Source organism: Hemitrygon akajei, chromosome 1 (genome assembly GCF_048418815.1).
Source record: "Hemitrygon akajei chromosome 1, sHemAka1.3, whole genome shotgun sequence".
Taxonomy (NCBI): Eukaryota; Metazoa; Chordata; class Chondrichthyes; order Myliobatiformes; family Dasyatidae; genus Hemitrygon; species Hemitrygon akajei.
The window spans coordinates 153,637,487-153,660,897 of record NC_133124.1 but is presented as its reverse complement, the minus strand read 5'-3'; the positions used below and the strand labels follow the sequence as shown (position 1 = coordinate 153,660,897).

Genomic DNA, 23,411 nt, shown 5'->3' with positions numbered 1-23,411 from the left:
TAAGGAAATGGTCAGACCACACTTGGAGTATTGTTTGGGCCCCTTATCTAAGAAAAGGTATGCTGGCATTGGTGAGAGTCCAGAGGAGTTTTTTGAGAATGATTACAGGAATGAAAGGTCTGATATATATACAAGAAGTGTTAGATGGCTCTGGTCCTGTGCTCACTGGAGTTTAGAAGAATGGGTGGGGGATCTCATTGAAACCTATGGAATACTGAAAGGTCTGGATAGAGTGAACATGGAAAGTATCATTGCTATAGTGGGTCAGTCTAGGACCAGAGGACACAGCCTCAGAATAGAGAGGCATCCATTTAGATGAGGAGGAATTTCTTTAGCCAGGGTGTGGAGAAATTTATGGCTGTGGAGGCCATCACTGAGTATATTTAAAGGTTCTTTATTAGTCAGGATGTCAAAGATTACAGAGAGAAGGCAGGGGAATGGGGTTGAGAGGGATAGTAATCAGCCATAATGAAATGGCAGAGCACTCAATGGGCTGAATGGCCTAATTCTGCTCTATGTTTTATAGTCTTACGGTCTTATTTCACTGTATTTTGCTGTGCATGTGATAAATAAATTTGAATCTTGAACCTTGAATTTACTTAGAGATACAGGAACAGGCCCTTCTGGCCCACGAGCCGGTGCTGCCCAAGTACCCTCCAAGTGGCCAATTAACCCACTAACCTGTACACCTTTGGAATATGGGAGGAAATCAGAACACCTAGAAGAAACCCACCGGGAGAATGTAGAAATTCCTTTCAGAGAATAGTGGGAATTGAACCAAGTTCACTGGCACCGTAATAGTGTTACGCTAACCCAGTGATTTCCGATGGGGGCAGTTACATGCCCTACGTGGGTGTTATGGGAAATAGAAGTTGTCGGAGTGGGGCATTCAAGATTCTTGGGGGTGGCGGTAAGCATCACCCTAACTACAGCACTATTATTCTGAGGCCTTAAATGACCGGTCAATCATGCTAACTGAAATGGTATAAAGGCAGCTTGCCGAACATTGGGAGAAGGATATTCTCACAGTTTCCCTGCATGGGAAGTAGGGCACTCTCTTTCACAGACAGTGATTTGTAAGAGTACTGCTTAGACCTGCAGTCACTGAAGATTTGAACGATCTGGAAATTCCGGACTGGGTAAATAACCCTTTCCTTTGCAAGGTGGAAGATACGGAAGAGAGCCTGCAAAATGAAATTATTCAAATTCAGACTGAAGAAGCAAAAATGCTTTTCAAAATTGTTGGCTTTTGTGGTATGTGGCTACACTGTCATGTGAAGTTTCCTGGTCTTTGGAGAAGAGTCAGGTTGCTTTTCATTGCATTTCCATCCTCCTACCTTATTGAAAGAGTCTTCAGTGCAGTGAGCCACGTACTCACAAAAAGCAGAAACTGCTGGACACTGTTACACATGCAGGGCTTAAGGCTTTTGCTGTCACAACTTAAATGAGATATTTCAACTCTTGCTAAAAACCATCAAGAACGAGGATCGCATTGATATCAAAGCTGCTGTACAGTGCACAGGTACTGTGTAAACTAGGTTTAAAGACAAATAAGAACTTAAAGCAGAATAATTTTTCTCATGTTAGAATATGATAGACATGTTTTCACACTATGGGGGTGCCAGAAAGTATATTGTGCCTAAGAAGGGCATTGGCAAGAATGAAGATGCAAGTGTGAAAATGGTTTTGGGGGGGGGGGGTGTTGGGCTAAAAAAGTTTGGGAACACTGTGCTAATTGCTACACTACCGTACTGCCCATTCCACTCTGATACACCCTTCCTTTGCCTACTGTTTTTCATCTGTTTACTCTCCTGTGTGAACAATTTCGAGAGATGTTGGGAATAAAATTTATAACCAAACTTGGAAGTAAACCTTTCAAAATCTAATGTAATTTCATCTTTCCACATCACTCCTGAAATGGGTTTCTTGGTTATAAGTATTAAAGCTAAAGTAACTGAACAGTGATTTCTGAGGGTTGAAGTTTCCCTGTTGTGACACAGTCTCTCACCAAGAAAGCTCTGCTTTGTAAAGCATAGGTCCTGGTGTAGGTGTCCTCTAGATTTCAAACAACCTCCATGCAAAAACCTTGAAGGAATACTGTGTTAAAACCATGAGACATAGGAGCAGAATTAAGCCAAGGTGTCTGCTCTGCCATTCTATTGTTGCTTTATCATCCCTTTCAACCTAACTCTCCTGCCTTCTCCCCGTAACCTTTGATGCCCTAACTAATCAAGAACCTATCAATCTCCACTTTAAATATACCCAGTGACTTGGCCTCTAGCGCTAACTGGTTTATTTGCTGTTGATTGTGAACTCAGAGGTAAAAGTTTGGCAAATTTGATGTGGAAGTGTGTTTCTATTTTAAGAACAGAATGAGGGTCTGATGCAAAATGGCTTTATGTTCCATGAGAAAATCATTGGAAACAAACCCATGGGTCACGTAAACACGAGAAGATAGTTAACCAGTTGGCCTGGAGGAGAGAAGAATGTTACCTGTGGCTTCTGTTTTCACAGGGAATTATGGGAACATTATGGATAGAGCCACACCAACTACGCCAACCAAAAAGTGGTCACCAGATGCAAATGAAGAGGAATCTACATCTCTGCTGTGTGCCATTGGATCAGATCAGGCCCGTGAATCTGACAGTCCAGTTACCAAACCTGTGAAGCCCCTGCTAATGGAGGGCTATAGGTAGTTGATAAAATTCTACTACAGCAACATGAAGAAAAGCATAAGACACAGGAGCAGAGTTGTTAGGCTATTTGGCCCTTTGAATCTGCTCTGTCATTCTATCATCAGACTCCTTCTTCAGCCACCTATCGACTCCCAGCTTCTCACTTCATCCCCACCCACCTTGTTGTTCACCTGGTCTCACTACACCTGCCAGCTAGAACTCTGCCCCTCTCCCCATTATAAAACCGTAAGGCATAGGAGCAGAGTTAGGCTATTCGGCCCATCGAGTCTGCTCCACTATTTCACCATGACTGATTTATTTTCCTCTCAACCTCATTCTCCAGACTTCTCCCTGTAACCTTTGACACCCTTCCTAATCAAGAAGCTATCAACCTCTGCTCTAAATATGACATGGCAATGAATTCCACAAATTCACCACCATCTGGCCTAAAGAAATTCCTCCTCATCTCTGTTCTAAAGGGGCAGCCTTGTACTCTGAGGCTGTGCCGTGTGGTCCAAACCTCTCCCACTATAGGAAACATCCTCTGCATATCCACTCTTATTATAAGAAATTATAGGAAAGATGTCAACAAAATAGAGAGAGTACAGAGAAGATTTACTAGAATGTTACCTGGGTTTCAGCACCTAAGTTACAGGGAAAGGTTGAACAAGTTAGGTCTTTATTCTTTGGAGCATAGAAGGTTGAGGGGGGACTTGATAGAGGTATTTAAAATTATGAGGGGGATAGATAGGGTTGACGTGGATAGGCTTTCTCCATTGAGAGCAGGGGAGATTCAAACAAGAGGACATGAGTTGAGAGTTAGGGGTAAAAGTTTAGGGGTAACACAAGGGGGAATTTCTTTACTCAGTGGTAACTGTGTGGAACGAGCTTCCAGTAGAAGTGGTATAGTCAGGTTCGATGTTGTCATTTAAAAAAAAATTGGATAGGCATATGGACAGGAAAGGAATGGAGGGTTATGGGCTGAGTGCAGGTTGGTGGGACTAGGTGAGAGGAAGCGTTTGGCACGGACTAGAAGGGTCGAGATGGCCTGTTTCCGTGCTGTAATTGTTATATGGTTATATGCTAGGTGAAAGTGATTCCTCCAGCCAAGAGTGACAAATCAACTGAATCAAAATATCGGTGACTCACTATCAAAATTAAACACTTGACTCCTGACAACTGAACACTCAGCTCTTGACCAGAAGAGACCTATTTTGCTGGTGTTCCAAACATATTTTCTCTTGATGACATTAGATGGTGCCAGATGGATATCTTGAATTCTCTCCTTCCCTGAACAGCACTCAGAGGTCGCTTAGTAGTTACAGGAACTCATCAGGTCATATGGAGGGTAATAAGCAGTCGGCATTTTGGGCTTTCATCAAGAATGCAATTTCCTACAACAAATCTTCACTGAATGTTAAGGGGATAGTGGGTAACAGGTTACGTCGAAAGGACAGTTTGAGGGAAATAACTGGGGGTTAATTGGAGACTCTGGAATATGACAGGAACTTTTAGAGCTTTGGGATTCGATGAGGGAAGAAACAACAATAAAGAAGTCACAATGCAGTCCTAATGAAGAGTCTCAGCCCTAAATGTTGACAGTTTATTCCTCTACGTAGACGCTGCCCGACCTGCAGAGTTGCTCCAGCATTTTGTATGTGTTACTCTGGACTCCTAGCATTTGCAGAATCTCCTGTGTTTAAAAATAGACAGCTCCATACCTCACCATTGGCCGTCCGGTCTTTCCCCTCCCTAAAACACATGGCCAGGATAATTATTGTATTAATAACAAAATAATTTCTGCATTCTGATTGAGTCCTATTCTCTGCTTGCAGGAGTTACTTCTACTTGCCATTCGATAGCAGGAAACCATGCATCTTTGTCAAGAGTTGCTGGGAGGACCAACTTTACCGATTGCATATTTCCAACTTCCTGGATAAAATCGCTGACTTGCTTGTTTGTATTTTGTTACATAATCATCTGACCTGTCTGGAGCTGCCAGCTCATTTCTTCCTTTTCAGAAATTCAAGTTGCTGAGACTTTATAAAGGTCTGGTGAAAGCACACTTGAACTATTGTGAGCAGCTTTGGGCTCCTTTTCCAACAAAGGATATGCTGGTACTAGAGAGGGTCCAGAGGAGGTTCACAAGAATGATTCAGGAATGACAGGGTTAAAATATGAGGATCATTTGATGGCTCTGGGCCTGTACTTGCTGGAGTTTAGAAGGGGAGATCTTATTGAAGCCTATCGAATATTGAAAGGCCTAGATAGGGAGGCAGTGGAGAGGATATTTCTAATAGTGGGGGAATCTAGCACCAGAGAGTGCAGCTTCCAAATAGTAGGATACCTCTTTAGAACAGAAAAGAGGAGCAATTTCTTTAGCCTGAGAGTGGTGAATCTGTAGAATTCATTACCATAGACAAGTGTGCAGGCCAGGACATTGAGTATATTTAAAGTGGTGGTTGATAGGTTCTTGATTAGTCAGGGCATCAAAGGTTATAGGGAGAAGGCAGGAGAATTGGGGTTGAAAGTGATAAGAAGTCAGCCATGAAGGTCTGGTGGAGCAGACTTGATGAGCCAAATTACATAATTTTGCTCCTATGTCTTATGGTCTAATATTAAGTACAGGAGAGGGATTCTTATTACAGTTGTACAAGATGTTGGCAGGGATACATTGCGAGAGCTCTGTAGAGTTTTGGTCACCCAGCTATGGGCAGGATGTCATTAAACTGGGAGGGGTACAGAAAAGATTTATGGAATGGAGGGTTTATGTAATGAGAGGCTGGATAGGGTAGGACAGTTTACTCTTGAATGTAAGTGGCTAAGGGATGACTTTATAAAGTTTTAGAAAATCAAGGGGAGTGTAGATAAGGTAAATTGCTAAAGTCTTTACTCAAGCTGAAGGAATCCAAAACTAGAGGGCATTGGTTTGCAGTGAGAGGGGAAAGATCTAAAAGGAAGCTGAGCGCCAACGTTTTCAGAAAAAGGGTCTGCAAATGTGAAATTATGTGGCAATGGAAGTGATGGATGGAAAAAGTAAAGAAACAATGCCTGCTTGTATTTCCCCTATCTATACCCTTCATAATTTTATATACCTCTACCAAATGTTGTCTCGCTCTCATATGCTCCAGGGAATAAAGTCGTAACCTGTTCAACCTTTCTCTATAACTCAGGTCCTCAAGCTCTGACATCATCCTTGTACATTTTCTCTGTACTCTTTTAATCTTACTGATATCTTGCCTGTAGATAGGTGACCAGTGCTGCTCTCAATACTCCAAATTATCCATCAGCAACATCTCATACAACTTTGCCAAAATATCCCCACTCCTGTACTCAGTTCTATGATTTAATAAGCCAATAGCTCAAAAACTCTCATTATTACCCTATCTAGCTGTGACACCACTTTAAAGGAATTATGATCTGTATTCCCAGATCCCTCTGTTCTACCACACTCGTCAATGCCCTACTATTCACTGTGTAAGTCCTACCTTAATTTGTCCTCCCTAAGTGGACAAGCGCACACTTGCCTGCATTAAATTCTATTTGCCATTTTTCCAGCTGGTTCGGATTACTCTGCAAGCTTTGATAGGTTTCCTGACTGTCCACTATGCCTCCAAATGTTGGTGTCATTAATTTGCACATGGTCTTTACTTCACTGGGTAGATAGCAGACTCCGAAAAGAGATGTGATATTCCAGGATACGTTATGAGAGATGGAGGAAATAATTCAAGGGTGTTGTCGGAGCCTTCTTGAAGGAATACACTGTAGAACATAGAACAACACAGCACAGGGACAGTCCCTTCAGTCCACAATGCTGTACCGAACCAGCTAACAAATAGATTAAAAAACCAAGACACATCCCTCTATCTTCCTCATATCCATGCACCCATCTAAATGTCTCTTAAAAGCCTCTAATGTATTTGCCTCTACCACCATACCAGGCATCCACCACTTACTGAGTAGAAAACTTGACCCCCACATCCCCTTTGAACCTACCCCCTCTCATCCTCTGGGAAACATACTCCCGGTGGGGGGGGGGGGGGGGAACTCCTGTGAACCTCTTCTAGTAAAGCTCCAAAGCCCGGGCCTCTGTACCTCCCTCTACAACTGGATCCTTAACTTCCTAATCACAAGACCCCAATCTAGGCAGATGGAAAATAACATCTCCTCCTTGCTGAAATCAACAGTGGCACGTCTCAGGGATGTGTGCTCAGCCCATTGCTCTACTCTCTCTTCACCATGGCTAGGCACAGCTCAAATGCCATCGACAAATTTGCTGACAACACAACTATTGTTGGCAGAATTTCAGAGGGTGACAAGAGGGTCCAGAGAAGCGAGATATATCAATGGTGTTGCAGCTCTGTCATGGGCACTGACCTCCATAATATCCAGGACATCTGTATGTACACACACACACACACACACACATACACACACACACACACACACACTCACACCCACACACACACACTCACACACACACACTCACACACACACACACTCACACACACACACACACTCACACCCACACACACACACACACACACACACACTCACACCCACACACACACACACACTCACACACACACACACACTCACACCCACACACACACACACACACTCACACACACACACTCACACCCACACACACACTCACACCCACACACACACACACACACACACTCACACACACACACACATACACACACACACACACACTCACACCCACACACACACACACACACTCACACACACACACTCACACCCACACACACACTCACACCCACACACACACACACACACACGCGCACACACACATGCGCACACACACACACATACACACACACACACACACTTAAACTCGAGTTTAATTAAACTATATATATAAATGAAATAGCTAAATTAAATAAATAGTGTGAAAATAAAAAAAAATTATTGAAGTAGTGTTCATGGGTTCAATGTCCATTCAGAAATCAGATGGCTGAGGAGAAGCAGCAGTTATGAAATCATTGTGTCTGCACCTTCCAGCTTCTGTACCTCTTTCCTGTTGCTAGCAATGAGAAAGCTATGTACTGGGTGATATGGGTCCTTAATGAAGGGTGCTGCCTTTTTGATGCATCGCTCTTTGAAGATGTCCTGGATATGTATCGCACTGTGCTGCTGCTGCTAAAACAAATTTCACAACATACAGTTGGCTGGTGATATTAAACCTGATTCTGAATCCGCACCCTCTCCAAAGCCTCAACATTTTTCGTATAGTGTGGCATCCAGAACTGTATGCAATATTCCAGATGTGACCTAACCAAAGTTCTATAAAGTTGCAACATTACCTCTTGAGTTTTGAATTCACTACCTCAAGTAATAAAAACAGACATTCCATAAACTTCCTTAACCACTCTATCAACCTGCGTAGCCACTTTCATGGAGCTATGAGCTTGGACCCCAAGACCTCTCTGCTTTGTTTCCTTGCATTTTCTCTACCAAGGTGCGATACCTCACATTTTTCTGGGCTAAACTCCATCTGTCATTTCTCAGTCCATATCCACAGCTGGTCTATATGGTACTATATTCTTTGGCAGTCTTCTACATATCCACAACTCCACCAAACTTGGTAACATCTGCAGTCTTAATAACCCACCCGCCTACATTTTCATCCAGGTCATTTATTCACATCACAAACAGCAGAGGTCCCAGCACAGGTCCCTGCAGAATACCACTAATGACACACCTCTAGCTAAAGTAAGTCCCTTCAATTACTATCCTCTGTCTTCTTTGTGCAAGTCAGTTCTGAATCTAAACAGCCAATTCGCCATGAACCCCATACACCTTAATCTTCTGGATTAGCCTTCTATGAGGACTTCATCAAAATCCATGTAGATAACATCCACTGCCCTACCTTCATCAATCCCTCTTGTCACCTTGTCAAAAAACTCAAACAAGTTGGTAAGACTCAACTTACCCCTGACAAAGCTCTCCCTAATTAGGCCACAGGTTTCCAAATGCTCATATATCCTATCCCTAAGAATTTCCTCACTATAACTGATGTGAGACTCACCAGTCTATAGTTCCCAGGATTTTTCCTTGTTCTCTTCTTGAATAGACGTACAACATTAGCCATTCACCAATCCTCTGGGATCTCACCTGAGACGACACAAAAACAGAGTCTGGCCCTGTGGCTTAGAAGGGGAGGGAAAGGAAGAGGATGGCAGCAGTGATAGGGGACTCTATAGTTAGGGGGTCAGACAGGTGATTCTGTGGGCCCAGGAAAGAAACACAGATGGTAGGTTACCCCCCCCCCCCCCCACCCAGGTGCCAGGGTCTGGGATGTTTCTGATTGTGTCCACGATGTCCTGAAGTGGGAAGGTGAACAGCCAAAGGTTGTGTACATGTTGATAACCACCAACGTGGGTAGGGAAAGGGAGGAGGTCCTGAAAACAGACTACAGGGAGTTAGGAAAGAAGCTGAGAGTCAGGACCTCAAAGGCAGTAATCTCGGGATTACTACCTGTGCCACACAACAGTGAATATAGGAATAGAGTGAGGTGGAGGATAAATGTGTGGCTGAGGGATTGGAGCAAGGGGCAGGTCTTCAGATTTCTGGATCATTGGGACCTCTTTTGGGGCAGGCGTAACCTGTACAAAAAGGATGGGTTGCACTTGAATCCAAAAGGGACCAATATCCTGGCAGGGAGGTTTGCTAAGGCTACTGGGGAGAGTGTAAACTAGAATTGCTGGGGGTGGGAAGCGAACTGAAGAGACGGAGGAAGGGGCGGTTGGGTCACAAATAGAGAAAGCTTGTAGACAGTATGAGAGGGAGGATAGGCAGGTGATAGGGAAGGGACGCGCTCAGACTGATAGTTTGAGGTATGTCTATTTTAATGCAAGAAGCACCATGAACAAAGTGGATGAGCTTAGAGTGTGAATCAGTACGTGGATCTGTGATGTGGCCATTACAGAGACTTGGATGGCTCAGGGACAGGACTGGTTACTTCAAGTGCCGGGTTTTAGATGTTTCAGAAAGGACAGGGAGGGAGGCAAAAGAGATGGGGGTGTGGCACTGTTGAGATAGTGTCACGGCTGCAGAAAAAGAGGAAGTCATGGAGGGATTGTTTACTGAATCTCTGTGGGTGGAAGTTAGAAACAGGAAGTGGTCAATAACTCTACTGGGTGTTTTTTATAGACCACCCAATAGTAACAGGGACATTGAGGAGCAGATAGGGAGACAGATTCTGGAATGGTGCAATAATAACAGGGTTGTTGTGATGGAGATTTTAATTTCACCAATATTGATTGGCATCTCCCTAGAGTGAGGTGTTTAGATGGGGTGGAGTTTGTTAGGTGTGTTCAGGAAGGTTTCTTGACACAGTATGTAGATAAGTCTACAAGAGGAGAGACTGTACTTGATCTAGTATTGGGAAATGAACCTGGTCAGGTGTCGGATCTCTCAGTGGGAGATAGTGATCAGAATTCTATCTCATTTACCATAACATTGGAGAGGAATAGGAACGGACAAGATAGGAAACCATTTAATTGAAGTAAGGGGAAATATGAAGCTATCAGACAAGAACCTGGAAGCATAATTTGGGAACAGATGTTCTCAGGGAAATGTATGGTAGAAATGAGGCAAATGTTCAGGGGATATTTGTGTGGAGTTCTGCACAGGTGGTTTCAATGAGACAGGGAAAGGATGGTAGGGTACAGGAACTGTGGTGTACGAAGGCTGTTGAAAATCTGGTCAAGAAGAAAAGAAAAGCTTATCAAAGGTTCAAAAAACTAGGTAATGATAGAGATCTAGAAGATTATAAGGCTAGCAGGAAGGAGCTTAAGAACAAAATTAGGAGAGCCAGAAGGGGCCATGAGAAGGCCTTAGTGAGCAGGATTAAGGAAAAACCCAAGGCATTCTACAAGTATGTGAAGAGCAAGAGGATAAGACATGACAGAATAGGACCAATCAAATGTGACAGTGGAAAAGAATGTATGGAACCAGAAGAGATAGTGGAGGTACTTAATGAATACTTTGTTTCAGTACTCACTACGGAAAAGGACCTTGGCAGTTGTGGGGATGACTTACTGCGGTCTGAATAGCTTGAACATATAGAAATTAAGAAAGAAGATGGGCAAGCATCGAAAGCATCGAGTTGAATAATTCACCGGGCCGGACGGGATATAACCCAGGCTACTGTGGGAGGCGAGGGAGGAGATTGCTGAACCTCTGGCGATGATCTTTGCATCATCAATGGGGATGGGAGAGGTTCCGCAGGATTGGAGGGTTGCAGATGTTGTTCCCTTATTGAAGAAAGGGAGTAGAGATAGCCCAGTTAATTATAGACCAGTGAGTCTTACCTCAGTGGCTGGTAAGTTGATGGAGAAGATCTTGAGAGGCAGGATTTATGAACATTTGGAGAGGCATAATATGATTCAAAATAATCGGCATGGCTTTCTCAAAGGCAGGTTGTGCCTTACGAGTCTAATTGAATTTTTTGAGGATGTGACTGAACACATCGATGAAGGAAGAGCAGTAGATGCAGTGTATATGGATTTCAGCAAGGCATTTGATAAGGTATCCCATGTAAGGCTTATCGAGAAAGTAAGGAGGCATGAGATCCAAGGGGAAATTGCTTTGTGGATCCAGAACTGGCTTGCCCACAGAAGGCAAAGAGTGGTTGTAGACGGGTCATATTCTGCATGGAGGTCGGTCACCAGTGGTGTGCCTCAGGGATCTGTTCTGGGACCCTGTTTCTTTGTGGTTTTTATAAATGACTTGGATGAGGAAGTGGAGGGATAGGTTAATAAATTTGCTGATGACACAAAGGTTGAGGATGTTGTGGATAGAGTGGAGGGCTGTCAGAGATTATAATGGGACATTGATAGAATGGGAAACTGGGCTGAGAAGTGGCAAATGGAGTTCAACCCAGGTAAGTGTGAGGTGGTTCATTTTGGTAGGACAAATATGATGGCAGAACATAGCCATCATTTTTAATGGTAAGATACTTAACAGTGTGGAGGATCAGAGGGATCTTGGGGTCTGAGTCCATAGGACACTCAAAGCTGCTGCGCAGGTTGACTCTGTGGTTAAGAAGGCGAACGATGCATTGGCCTTCATCAACAGTGGGATTGAGTTTAAGAGCCGAGAGGTAATGTTGCAGCTATACAGGACCCTAGTCAGACCCCACTTGGAGTACTGTGCTCATTTCTGGTTACCTCACTACAGGAATGATGTGGAAGCCATAGAAAGGGTGCAGAGGAGATTTACAAGGATGTTGCCTGGATTGGGGAGCATGCCTTATGAGAATAGGTTGAGTGAACTCGGCCTTTTCTCCTTGGAGTGAAGGAGGATGAGAGGTGACCTGATAGAGGTGTACAAGATGATGAGAGGCATTGATCGTGTGGATAGTCAGAGTTTTTCCCAGGGCTGAAATGGCTAGCACGAGAGGGCACAGTTTTAAAGTGCTTAGAAGTGGTACAGAGGAGATGTTGGGATAGAGAGTGGTGAATGCGTGAAATGGTCTGTCAGCAACAGTGGTGGAGGTGGATACAACAGGGTCTTTTAAGAGGCTCCTGGATAGGTACCTGGAGCTTACAGGGCTATGGGTAACCTGAGGTAATTTCTAAAATAAGTACATGTTCAGCACAGCATTGTGGGCCGAAGGGCCTGTATTGTGCTGTAGGTTTTCTATGTTTCTAAAAATACTGGCGAAGGCATCAGCAATCTTGTCTCTTGCCTCCCTCAGTAATCTGAGGTAAATCCCATCAGGCCCTGGGGACTGATCCACTTTAATAGATTTTATGACACCCAATTCTTCTTCCTCCTTGAGCTCTAAACACCCTAACATATTTATGCATTCACTACTGATCTTTGTTGACTCTTAATAATCCATGGAGAAAGTGCAGAAGGACCTCTTGATTCATATCGCATGTTAATACGCTGTATGTACTATCTAATGAGGTCCTCATTTGAATTGCGTACGGTCATGCAAGATCAAGTACCCAGGAATGCACCGTGACGCTGTGTAATGGATCTAACACTACAGAACGGTTGGAGGAGCCGAGACAACTTTACTCATTGTCTCAATCTTATGCTTTAGGAAGAAAGGTTAGAAGAAATCAAAGATTGCATAAAGATTTCTGACTCTCGGGTGGAAAAGAAGACCAAAGAAGTCTTGAATGAATTTATAGTCAGATGCAGGTAAAATAATCATGATATGTTAAGCATTCCAAAGTGTAATTATATATGAATGCAAAGTGCTTCTCCACCTTGCCCTCTTTATTTTATTCTATTCTATACTTCTTTATGTATCCTGCATTCATCTGAGAAATTTTTATCTTCCTCAAATGGTGATTGTAAATCGGTAAAAGTACACAGCACAGCTTTCTTTTATTGCTATTAATTTATTTGTTATTTTTATTGAAATCATTGTGGCAAATAGAGTTTAAATCAACAGTATAATGGACTCTAAAAACTCATACTGGATCTTGAGGTCCTGAGTTATAAGGAAAGTTGTATGTGGCCTATCAGTGGTGTCAACAGAGCTTTACCAAGGGATATCTCGCAGGTTGGCGGTAGTTATTTAAAAAGGGAGCTTCGAGAACATTTGTCCATTGCACGTGGCCTATTAGTGGCTGTACCTGGAGCACCAATCATGAGTTAGAAAGAAGAGAAGGCTCAGGCATAAAAGGGAGTGGATTGGTCATCCACGGAGTGATCTGAGGCAGAGTGGTAGGGCTTTAGCGATAAAGGATCGAGGCGAGGTAAGTTGCCTATGAGGAATAGAAACAAAAAGTATGTCTGTGAGGCTGGTGTTCTGTACTGGGTTTTAGACGTGGGAAGTCCGGGAGACTCCCAGCTTCCTAGATGGCCACATCTTGAAAGGTGTAATAATAATACAGTTGCCGTGGTGGGGGATTTTAATTTCCCAAATATTGATTAGCATCTCCCTGGAGCAAGGGGTTTAGGTGGGGTGGAGTTTTTTAGGTTCGTTCAGGAAGGCTTCCTAACACAATAAGCCTACAAGAGACAACACACACAAAATGCTGGTGGAACACGGCAGGCCAGGCAGCATCTATAAGGAGAAGCACTTTTGATGTTTCGGGCCGAGACCCTTCGCCAGGACTAACTAAAAGGAAAGATAGTAAGAGATTTGAAAGTAGTGGGGGGAGGGGGAAATGCAAAATGATAGGAGAAGACCGGAGGGGGTGGGATGAAGCTAAGAGCTGGAAAGGTGATTGGTGAAAGTGATACAGAGCTGGAGAAGGGAAAGGATCATGGGACGGGAGGCCTCAGGAGAAAGAAAGGGGGAGGGGGGAGCACCAGAGGGAGATAGAGAATAGGCAGAGTGATGGGCAGAGAGAGAGAGAAAAAAACAAACCACTAATTATGTCAGGGATGGGGTAAGAAGGGGAGGAGGGGCATTAACGGAAGTTAGAGAAGTCAATGTTCATGCCATCAGGTTGGAGGCTACCCAGCCAGTATATAAGGTGTTGTTCCTCCAAACTGAGTGTGGCTTCATCTTGACAGTAGAGGAGGCCATGGATAGACATATCAGAATGGGAATGGGACATGGAATTAAATGTGTGGCCACTGGGAGATCCTGCTTTCTCTACCACCAGCATTTTGTGTGTGTTGTTTGAATTTCCAGCATCTGCAGATTTCCTCGTGTTAGCCTACAAGAGGAGAGACTGTAGTTGATTTGGTATTGGGAAATGAACCTGGTCAGGTGTCAGGTCTCTCAGTGGGAGAGCATTTTGGAGATAGTGATCATAATTCTATCTCCTTTACCAATAGCATTGGAGAGAGATAGGAACAGACTAGTTAGAAAAGGTTTTAATTGGAGTAAGGGGAAATATGAAGCTATCAGGCAGGGACTTGGAAGTGTAAATCGGGAGCAGATGTTCTCAGGGAAATGTACGACAGAAATGTGGCAGATATTCAGGGGATATCTGAGTGGTGTTTTGCATAGGTACCTTTCAATGAGACAGGGAAAGGATGGTAGGATACAGGAACCGTGCTACACAAGGGCTGTTGAAAATCTAGTCAAGAAGAAAAGAAAAGCTTAAGAAAGCTTCAAAAAACTAGGTAATTATAGAGATCTGGAGGCAGTCTTTTAAGATTCTTCTGGATAGGTACATGGAGCTTAGAAAAATAGAGGGCTATGGGTAACCCTAGGTAATTTCTAAAGTAAGTACATGTTCGACACAGTATTGTGCTGTAGGTTTTCTATGTTTCTATTAAAGGTTGAATACGTTAGGACCTTTTCACCTGGAGTGTAGGAGAATGAATGGAGATTTAATAGAATTATACAAAATTTTGAGGAGTATAGACAAATGCAAGCATGTGTTTTCCACTGAAGCTGGATGAGACTAGAACTAGAGGTCATGGGTTAAAGGTGAAAGGGGAACATGAGGGGGAACTTCTTCACTCAGTGGGTGGTGAGAGTGTGGAAGGAGCTGCCAACAGAAGTGATGGATGGATTTTCATGCACAGTTGTCTCTAGACTTCACAGAGAATGGTGTGATAAACAAAAAAAACATCAGTGAGTGCCAGTTCTGAGGGTGAAAAAGCCTTATTGATGAAAGAAGTCAGAGGAGAACAGTCAGACGGGTTCAAGCTGACAGGAAGGCAACGGTAACTTTAAAAATCCATGTTTTACAACAATGGTGTGCAGAAAAGCATCTCAATGTGTCGAACCTTGAATTGGATGGGTTTTAACAGCAGAAAATGACATACTGGCCACTTTATTAGGTATAATTTTATAAATTATAAAATTATAAGTATAAATTCAAGTATAAATTTATGGCTCACAAAGTTAAGTGAAAGAAGTGATTGATGCTCTGCTTGAGAAGTTCAATGGTTTGCCAAATATTTTGTGGGTGCCATCAACCAATGTGACACAGCAAGGAGATCTATGAGAGTTCATATCGGCACTCTGGGGCTGTGGTGAACAGCTTGGCCCAGCATTCCTGGAGGACAGCGCTATTTACTGTTCTGGTTATAAAATGCATTCGTGGGATTACGGTGAGATGTTCAAGTTCACTTATTATTACATTTTAGCTCGGTTTATACAGTTGTTCACTTGTGTGTTGGTGTGTCACCCTGACATTAGCTGGGGTGTGTAATAATCACCTCCCCCGTCTGTATGAGACTGAGTGGTTCTTCCCCTGGGTCATTGCACCCAGTCTGTTATTGTGCTTGTTGCAATAAAAATCTCCGTGGAGATAAATGAGATTTTCTCATCTGTCAACATGGACCAAATGCTTGCCACAATATGCGTAACTATGCCTGCCAATACTGCCGAATATGGATCTGCCCTAAAAACAGATATAAAATGTGAAAACTCATGGATAGTTTGAGGTGGACTGCAAGGTGACATAGTAATACAATGTTTTTTAGAACCACTGTAAAATCAGTGGAATAAGAAAGTAAGATAAGAGACTGATCAGTAAATGAACAATGGCAGACATTTAAATATCATGCCACACGGCAGAGATTTATCTCAATTAGGAAGAGGGATGGACTCCACCATGGACAGTCCCAAGCCCAGGTGTGAAAGGAGGGGGGTTGGACATGGGGCAAGCAACCTCATCACGTTAAAACTCAGAGCTACAGAAACACTAACAGAGCTTCAAAGACCTCATCCCTGGGAGAGCAATGATCTTTGCCTGGAAGATATACGAGGTCATGAGGGGAAAGTGGAAGGCACAGGGCTGGTCAACCTTCCATCGGCCCAGGGCACAGGACTCCGGTGAGCTGCTTTTGGCAGTGATGATGGGCTTAACAAGAAGAAGATTGAGGGATTTCATGAGATGGAGACAAAATCTCCCCATCAGGAAAAAGTTTTCAAGTATAATGTTAAATTAAAATTAGGCATATAAAATAGCAAGAGCTGGTAGCAGCATAACACTTTACAGCACCGGCTGCAAGATGGGGTTTGATTGCCACCACTGTCTGTAAGGAGCTTGTACATTCTCCCCGTGGCTGTGTGGGTTTCCTCCGGGTGCTCTGGCTTCCTCCCACAGTCCAAAGTCACATGGGTCAGGGTTAATGAGTGGCAACACTTACCAGCTGCCCACCACAATCTCCCTGACTTGATTTCGTGCAAAATGACGCATTTCACTGTATGTTTTGACATACACGTGGCAAATAAAATAATCTCTTTTAATCTCTGTAAGTTCAGGAAGACCCAAGCACTGTTTGTAGAATTGTCACGAATGTGAGTATTGATAAAAGTTAGAGCAATGGAATTGAGTGCTTAGGGGCTTTTAGTACCTGTGAAATGAAATGAATGGACCCGTCCTGAGGCACAAGGTACAAGGTTCCAATTTTAAAGCAAATTTAATTTCAAACTATGTTCATAACATCCAGTTACTCATTTTGTTCTAGGCATTCACAGTAGATCAAATAAATATAATAGAATCAATGAAAAAGTACACATGAAGACTGACAAACAGCCAATGTGCAAAAAAAGACAAACCGTACACATAAATAAATATTACTGGTCGTGAGTTGTAGAGTCCTTGAAAGTGAGTCCATAGTTTGTGGGATCAGTTCAATGTTGAGGTGAGTAATGTTATCCCATTGGTTCAGTAGCCTGATACTTGAGGGGTAGTAACTGTTCCTGAACCTAGTGGTGTGGAACTTAAGGTTTTGTGCTTTTGGGTACAATCAAGTCAAGTTAAGTCAAGTTTATTGTCAGTTCGACCATAAACTGCTGGTACAGTACACAGTAAAAACAAAACAACATTCCTCCGGGACCTTGGTGCTACATGAAACAACACAAAACTACACTAGACTATGTGAGACAGCAGAAGGCTACACTAGACTACATAAAAACAACATAAAAACTACACTAGACTACAGACCTGCACAGGACTACATAAAGTGCACAAAACAGTGTAGGGCAGTACAATAATTAATAAACAAGACAATAGGCACAGTAGAGGACAAATTACAATATAATGATAAATGATGTAGATGTCAGTCTAGAACCTAAAAATAAGATACTGTATATGTTGGAAATGTGAACAGAAAAAGAAAATGCTGGAATTATTCTACTGGGCAGACACATCTGTAGAGAGAGAAAAACTGACTTCTGGTATTGAAAGGATATTGGTCTGAAGCATTAACTCCGATTCAGATTTATTTATCACAAGTATATCAAACGTACAGTGAATGGGTCACTTGCGTTAACATCCAACACACCCAAACACGCTGGGAGCAGCCTTCATGAGCTGCCACACATTCTAGCACCAACATAGCATTTCTACAATGATCAGTAGAACAACACAAAACACAACAAAACAAAACATACTCATCGACAAAACAATAACAGCAATCAAGCCCCATCCCTCATTGTCCTCTAACCTCAGGACAGCCTCGTCTGAACTTTGTGAATTCTCCTCTACTCCTCCACTTTCCATAGGTGATGTCTAATCTGCCAAGAATGTCCAGTTGCTTTGTTTTGTACCACAATTAACTACAAAAAGGTGTAATTTATGAAAATTAGAAGTGAGATGATGTCCAGAAGTACACACTCAGCAGCTACTTTGTTAGACACTCAATGTTTTAGAAAAACTTTTTCCCCTCTGCCATCAGATTTCTGAACTATAAATTACCTCACTATTTTTGTTCTCTGCTTGTACTACTTATACCATTTTATATACAGTTGAAGTCTGAAGTTTACATACACCTTAGCCAAATACATTTAAACTCAGTTTTCCACAATTCCTGACATTTAATCCTAGAAAACATTCCCTGTCTTAGATCAATTAGGATCACTACTTTATTTTAAGAATGTGAACTGTCAGAATAATAGTAGAGAGAATGATTTATTTTGGCTTTTATTTCTTTCATCACATTCCCAGTGGGTGAGAAGTTTACACACACTTTGTTAGTATTTGGTAGCATTGCCTTTAAATTGTTTAGCTTGGGTCAAACGTTTTGGGTAGCCTTCCACAAGCTTCTCTCAATAAGTTGCTGGAATTTTGTTCCATTCCTCCAGACAGAACTGGTGTAACTGAGTCCGGTTTGTAGGCCTCCTTGCTCGCACACGCTTTTTCAGTTCTGCCCACAAATTCTGCCCACAGAGCTTGATAGATTCTTGATTGGACATGGCATCAAAGCTTCTGGGGAGAAGGCTGGGGAGTGGGGCTGAGGAGGGGAAAAGAGGATCAACCATGATTGAATGTGGAACAGACTCAATGGGCCAAATGGTCAAATTCTGCAACTATGTCTTATGGTTTTATGGTCTAAAGAAAACATGACACAAGCATGGATAACAAGAGAAGTCAAAGCCAACATAAAAGCCAAAGACAGGGCACATAATAAAGGAAAAAGTAGTGGGAAGTTAGAGGATTTGGAAGCTTTTAAAAACCAATAGAAGACAACAATCCCTACAGTGTCTATAATCACTTTTCCCGACACTAATTTAACAGGCTTAAACACACAACCAGCTTAATCAATTCTTAACAGCAATTACACAACATTCAGCAAACCCTCAGACGATAGTCCCCACAAATGGGAATTGTAAATAAAGATGAAGATTACCTTTATTTGTCATAGGTATAATTGAAACATACAGTGAAATGTCAGATCTGTGAGAGTTGTGCAACACTTCTGGCACTAACATAGCATGCCCACAACTAACCCTAACTGTATATCCTTGGAATGTGGAATACCAACGTGCTCACGGTAAAAGGGATATTGACTGGATTGAACTCCTCTGTTCATTATCCTTCAGTAGAAACTGACAGCATGTATCACAATCACTCTCGTTAAACAGTCTGCTGCCGAAAGTTGGAGAAATTCGAAGTTCAAAGTAAATTTAATATCAAATATATATATGTCACCATAAACAACACAGCCCTGAGATTCATTTTCTTGTGGTCTTTCACAGTAAATCTAAGAAACACAACAGAATCAATGAAAGATCACACCCTACAAGATAGACAAACAACCATTGTCCAAAGGACAACAAACTGCACAATACAAAAGAGAAACATAATAATAATAAATAAGTAAACAATAACATTGGAATTCATGAGATGAGGAGTCCTTGAGAGTGAGTCTATAGGTTCTAGGAACAGTTCAGTGATGGGGCAAATGAAGGTATTCCCTCTTATTCAAGGGCCTGATAGTTGGGGGGGAGGGAATAACTGCTCCTGAATTGGAGGCTCCTGCACCTTCTTCGTTATGGCAGCAGTGAAAGGAGAGCATGGCCTGGGTGCCGAGGCTCCCTGATGCTGCTACAGAACTCCATGTGAATGTACTCAATGGTGGGGAGGACATTCCCCATGATGGACTGGGTTGTATCTCTACTTCTTGTGGAATTTTACATTCAAGGGCATGGTTGCATCATTCTGTCTTAGATTTCATCTTCTTCTTTGGGATGTATCTATCCTGAGCCTTCTGAATCGCACCCAGAAACTCCAGCCATTGCTGCTCTGCCATCATCCCTGCTAGTGTCCCATTCTAATCAACCCCCTCATGGCTCTGTAATTCCCTTTACTCCAGTGTAATACTGATACATCTGACTTTTGCTTCTCCAGCTCAAATTGCAATGTGAACTCTCTCTCTTAAGATCTAGCACCAAACTGATTTTCCCAATCTACCTGTAATCTGAAATCCCCCATGACCATTGTAACTTTGCCCTTATTGCATGCCTTTATCTCCCATTGTCATTTGTAGCCACATGCCAGCTACTGTTTGGAGGCCAGTGTATAACTCCCATCAGGGTCTTTTCACCTTTGCAGTTCTTAGAATCCTATGTCATGTCTTTCTAAAGATTTGGTTTCATTTTTTTAATCAAGAGAGTCATGTCACCCCTCTGTCTGCCTTTCAATAAAGGTGTACCCTTGAATGTTAAGCTCACAACTATAATCTTCTTTCAGCCACAACTTGGTGATGCCCACAATGTCATACCTGCCAATTTCTAGCTACACTACAAGCTAATTTATTTTATTCTGTTTACTGAATGCATTCAGTCCTGTATTCACCTACAGTCCTGTATTCATCACCCTTTTCGATTTTGTCCCCATTTTACACTGCAACTAATTCCACTGACTGCAATTTTGCTTTATCATCTGCCTGTCCTTCTCAATCTGATAAAGGCACGGGAGGGATTATTAACCATGTCTCTCTTCTCCTTTCTCAATCTGCATGCCTTTCTTCTCATTCTTCTTGCAAATTGTAATCCTGGATAGTTTATACACCAGATGCAGTAACACTGATTCTCTCTCGGTACGCAGACTCTGAGCTGACCCACAGGCAGTAATCTGATCACAGTTTCTCACAACCTGACTGCTGCGAGGGCTCCTGTTAGCAATGATGATGAGCAGACAGAAGTTACCGAACTTCTGACTGTGGTTGAGGGCTTTTCTCTTTGGAGCAAAGGAGGGTAAGAGGTGACTTTCTAGAGGTGTGCAAGATAAGAGGTATAGATTGAGTCATTAGCCAGAGACTTTATAGGGGGGGATGTCAGGTAATAGTTTTTGACACTGTGAGTGGTGGGTGCTTGGAGCACCCTATCAGGAAGTATTGGTAGAGGCAAATACATTCGGGGTATTTAAGAAACTCTGAGAGACACATGCATGATGGTAAAATGGAGGGCTATGTGGGAGGGAAAGGCTAGATTGATCTTGGAGTAGGTTATAAGATTGGCACGACATTATGGAATGAAGGGCCGGTACTGTGCTATAAAGTTATTTGTTCTATTTGCTGTCAGTTTTTATCCTTCTGAAGTGTATTAAATAATGACTGATCTTAAAAAGAAGCAGAAAATGTTGGAAATACTCAGCAGCTCAGACAGTACCAATGGAACACTGATGACTTTTTATCTGATATAACCCCAAAGAGAACATTTAACTGTTTAATTTGCTGCCTATTTTCTGTTATCTGACTTCCATGGCAGTGCATTGTGACTCCACAGCTACACGTGTATATGCATGATGGAAAATGGACAAGAGTTAATATTTAATTAATTAATTTCTTGTTAGTCACTCAGATTTCGGTTTTCTGAATGGAAATAATAACTCATAACCTAAAGCTGGTAATAAATGTGCATGTGATATTAAAATAATCTCATATTGTTAAACCTAACTACTAAGATGTTTCCTTGTGCCTTAGCCATTTCACTGCCTTCGGACAGACAGATGGAATTCATCAGACGCTGCTGGATAAGAAACGACTCACCATGTGCAGCCTAGAACTGGTAGGATATTGGTGGAATGAGCTGGAGTGAAATCTGGGAATTTCCTAATGGCTGCTCCTGCTCTGCCATAGGAAGTTTGGAAAATGTATTTAGATGTTTTAATGAAGCTCCCATTGCACTTCCACCGAGGATGCGATGGGAAGCGCTCTGAAGAGAACCCCTGCCAGTATTTTAAGGAACCTGAACTTCATGATATTACAGAATTTTAACTGGACACAGCATAGTTATGTACATAGATTTCCTTTCTCTTTGATTCTGGCTTTGTATCACATTATCACTAAACTAACACTTGAAGCTCCACACTTGACAAAAGAGCCACACCCTACTTTTAATTGTTAATGTACTTCAGTTAAAGCATTTGATGATGGAGGAAAGAATTTCATACAAGCTCACTGATGTTCAAATTATAGCATTGCATACCGTGATTTCCTGGTGACTGCAAGCCCTCCAGGAAATTAAATTAGAACAAAGAATACCCCAGAACACGTCCTCTCCTCTTCACTGCCATCAGAGAACATGTAGAGAGCCTGAAGACACAGTCAATGTTTTAGGAACAGCTTCTTCCCCTCTGTCATCAGATTTCAGAGCAGTCAGTGAACCAACCCACAAACACTACCTCACTGTAACAGGTATGTAATCAGATTAGAGAAATGTATAAAAATAATAGGGTTGTTCACTAATATAAACTGGGACCTTCATAATGTAAGGGGTTTAGATGGGGAAGAATTTGTTATGTGTATTCGAGAGGGTTTTTAAATCCATATGTAGACAGTTCAATGAGAGGAGGGATGCACTGGGCCTGATGAGCCTGGCCAACACAAGATGAAATCACAAGTGGGCTTACAATTCAGCACTGAACTTCAGTTCAGGTTCTCCTTAAATGCTCAATCCTTGGCACCCAAATTAGCCAGGCTGTTTTGAACGTTTAAAGGAGCTACGGCTGCTATCCATACTCCGGGGAGTTAGAACATCTAAACCTCGGAAGATGGTGCGGATGGGTGCATGTCATAACAGGACCCCCTCCCCTATGGCCAACTCCTGACAGCCCTGGCTGCTTGGAGAGATGATGATTGTAGTCATCGATGAGAGCCAGATCCAAGATGTCTCTTTCAGGCACCCAGTGCCTCTCCTCTGGTTCAAATCCTTCCCAGTCCATGAGATATTGCTGAACACCTTGAATGGTATGTGAGTCCAAAATTCTTTTCATAGTGAAAGGCTGCTTCCCATCAACAAAAGTGGGTGTCAGTGAGGCTGATGGTGTTCAGGCTAATGGGTTGGTGTTCACAGGCTTTAACTTGGAGACTTGCAAAGTGGGATTGATTTTGAGGGTCTTGGGGAGTTGCAAGGTGTAGGCCACTGGGTTTACTTTCCGGAGAGTCCTGAAGGGTCCAATAAACTTGGTTGACAACTTCCTGGACTCCACTCGCAGAGACAAATCCTGTGTTGATAGCCAGACCTGTTGCCCAGGCTGCAAAACTGGTTTTCTCTTGTGGTTAGCCTTTGTTTCATTCTTCTGGATAGAAGCTAACAAAATC

At 42.6% G+C, this 23,411-nt stretch overlaps 1 protein-coding gene across 1 annotated transcript in view; it reads left to right on the top strand.

Moving 5' to 3' along the window:
• The window catches only part of fer1l6 (fer-1 like family member 6), a 325,837-nt gene that overhangs the window by 106,912 nt on the left and 195,514 nt on the right, over positions 1-23,411 (top strand). The window contains exons 13-16 of the mRNA XM_073053009.1: positions 2,515-2,692; positions 4,511-4,631; positions 12,760-12,860; positions 21,792-21,876. Coding sequence (XP_072909110.1) covers positions 2,515-2,692; positions 4,511-4,631; positions 12,760-12,860; positions 21,792-21,876 — 485 coding nt within the window. The remainder of the gene's footprint in view (positions 1-2,514; positions 2,693-4,510; positions 4,632-12,759; positions 12,861-21,791; positions 21,877-23,411) is intronic.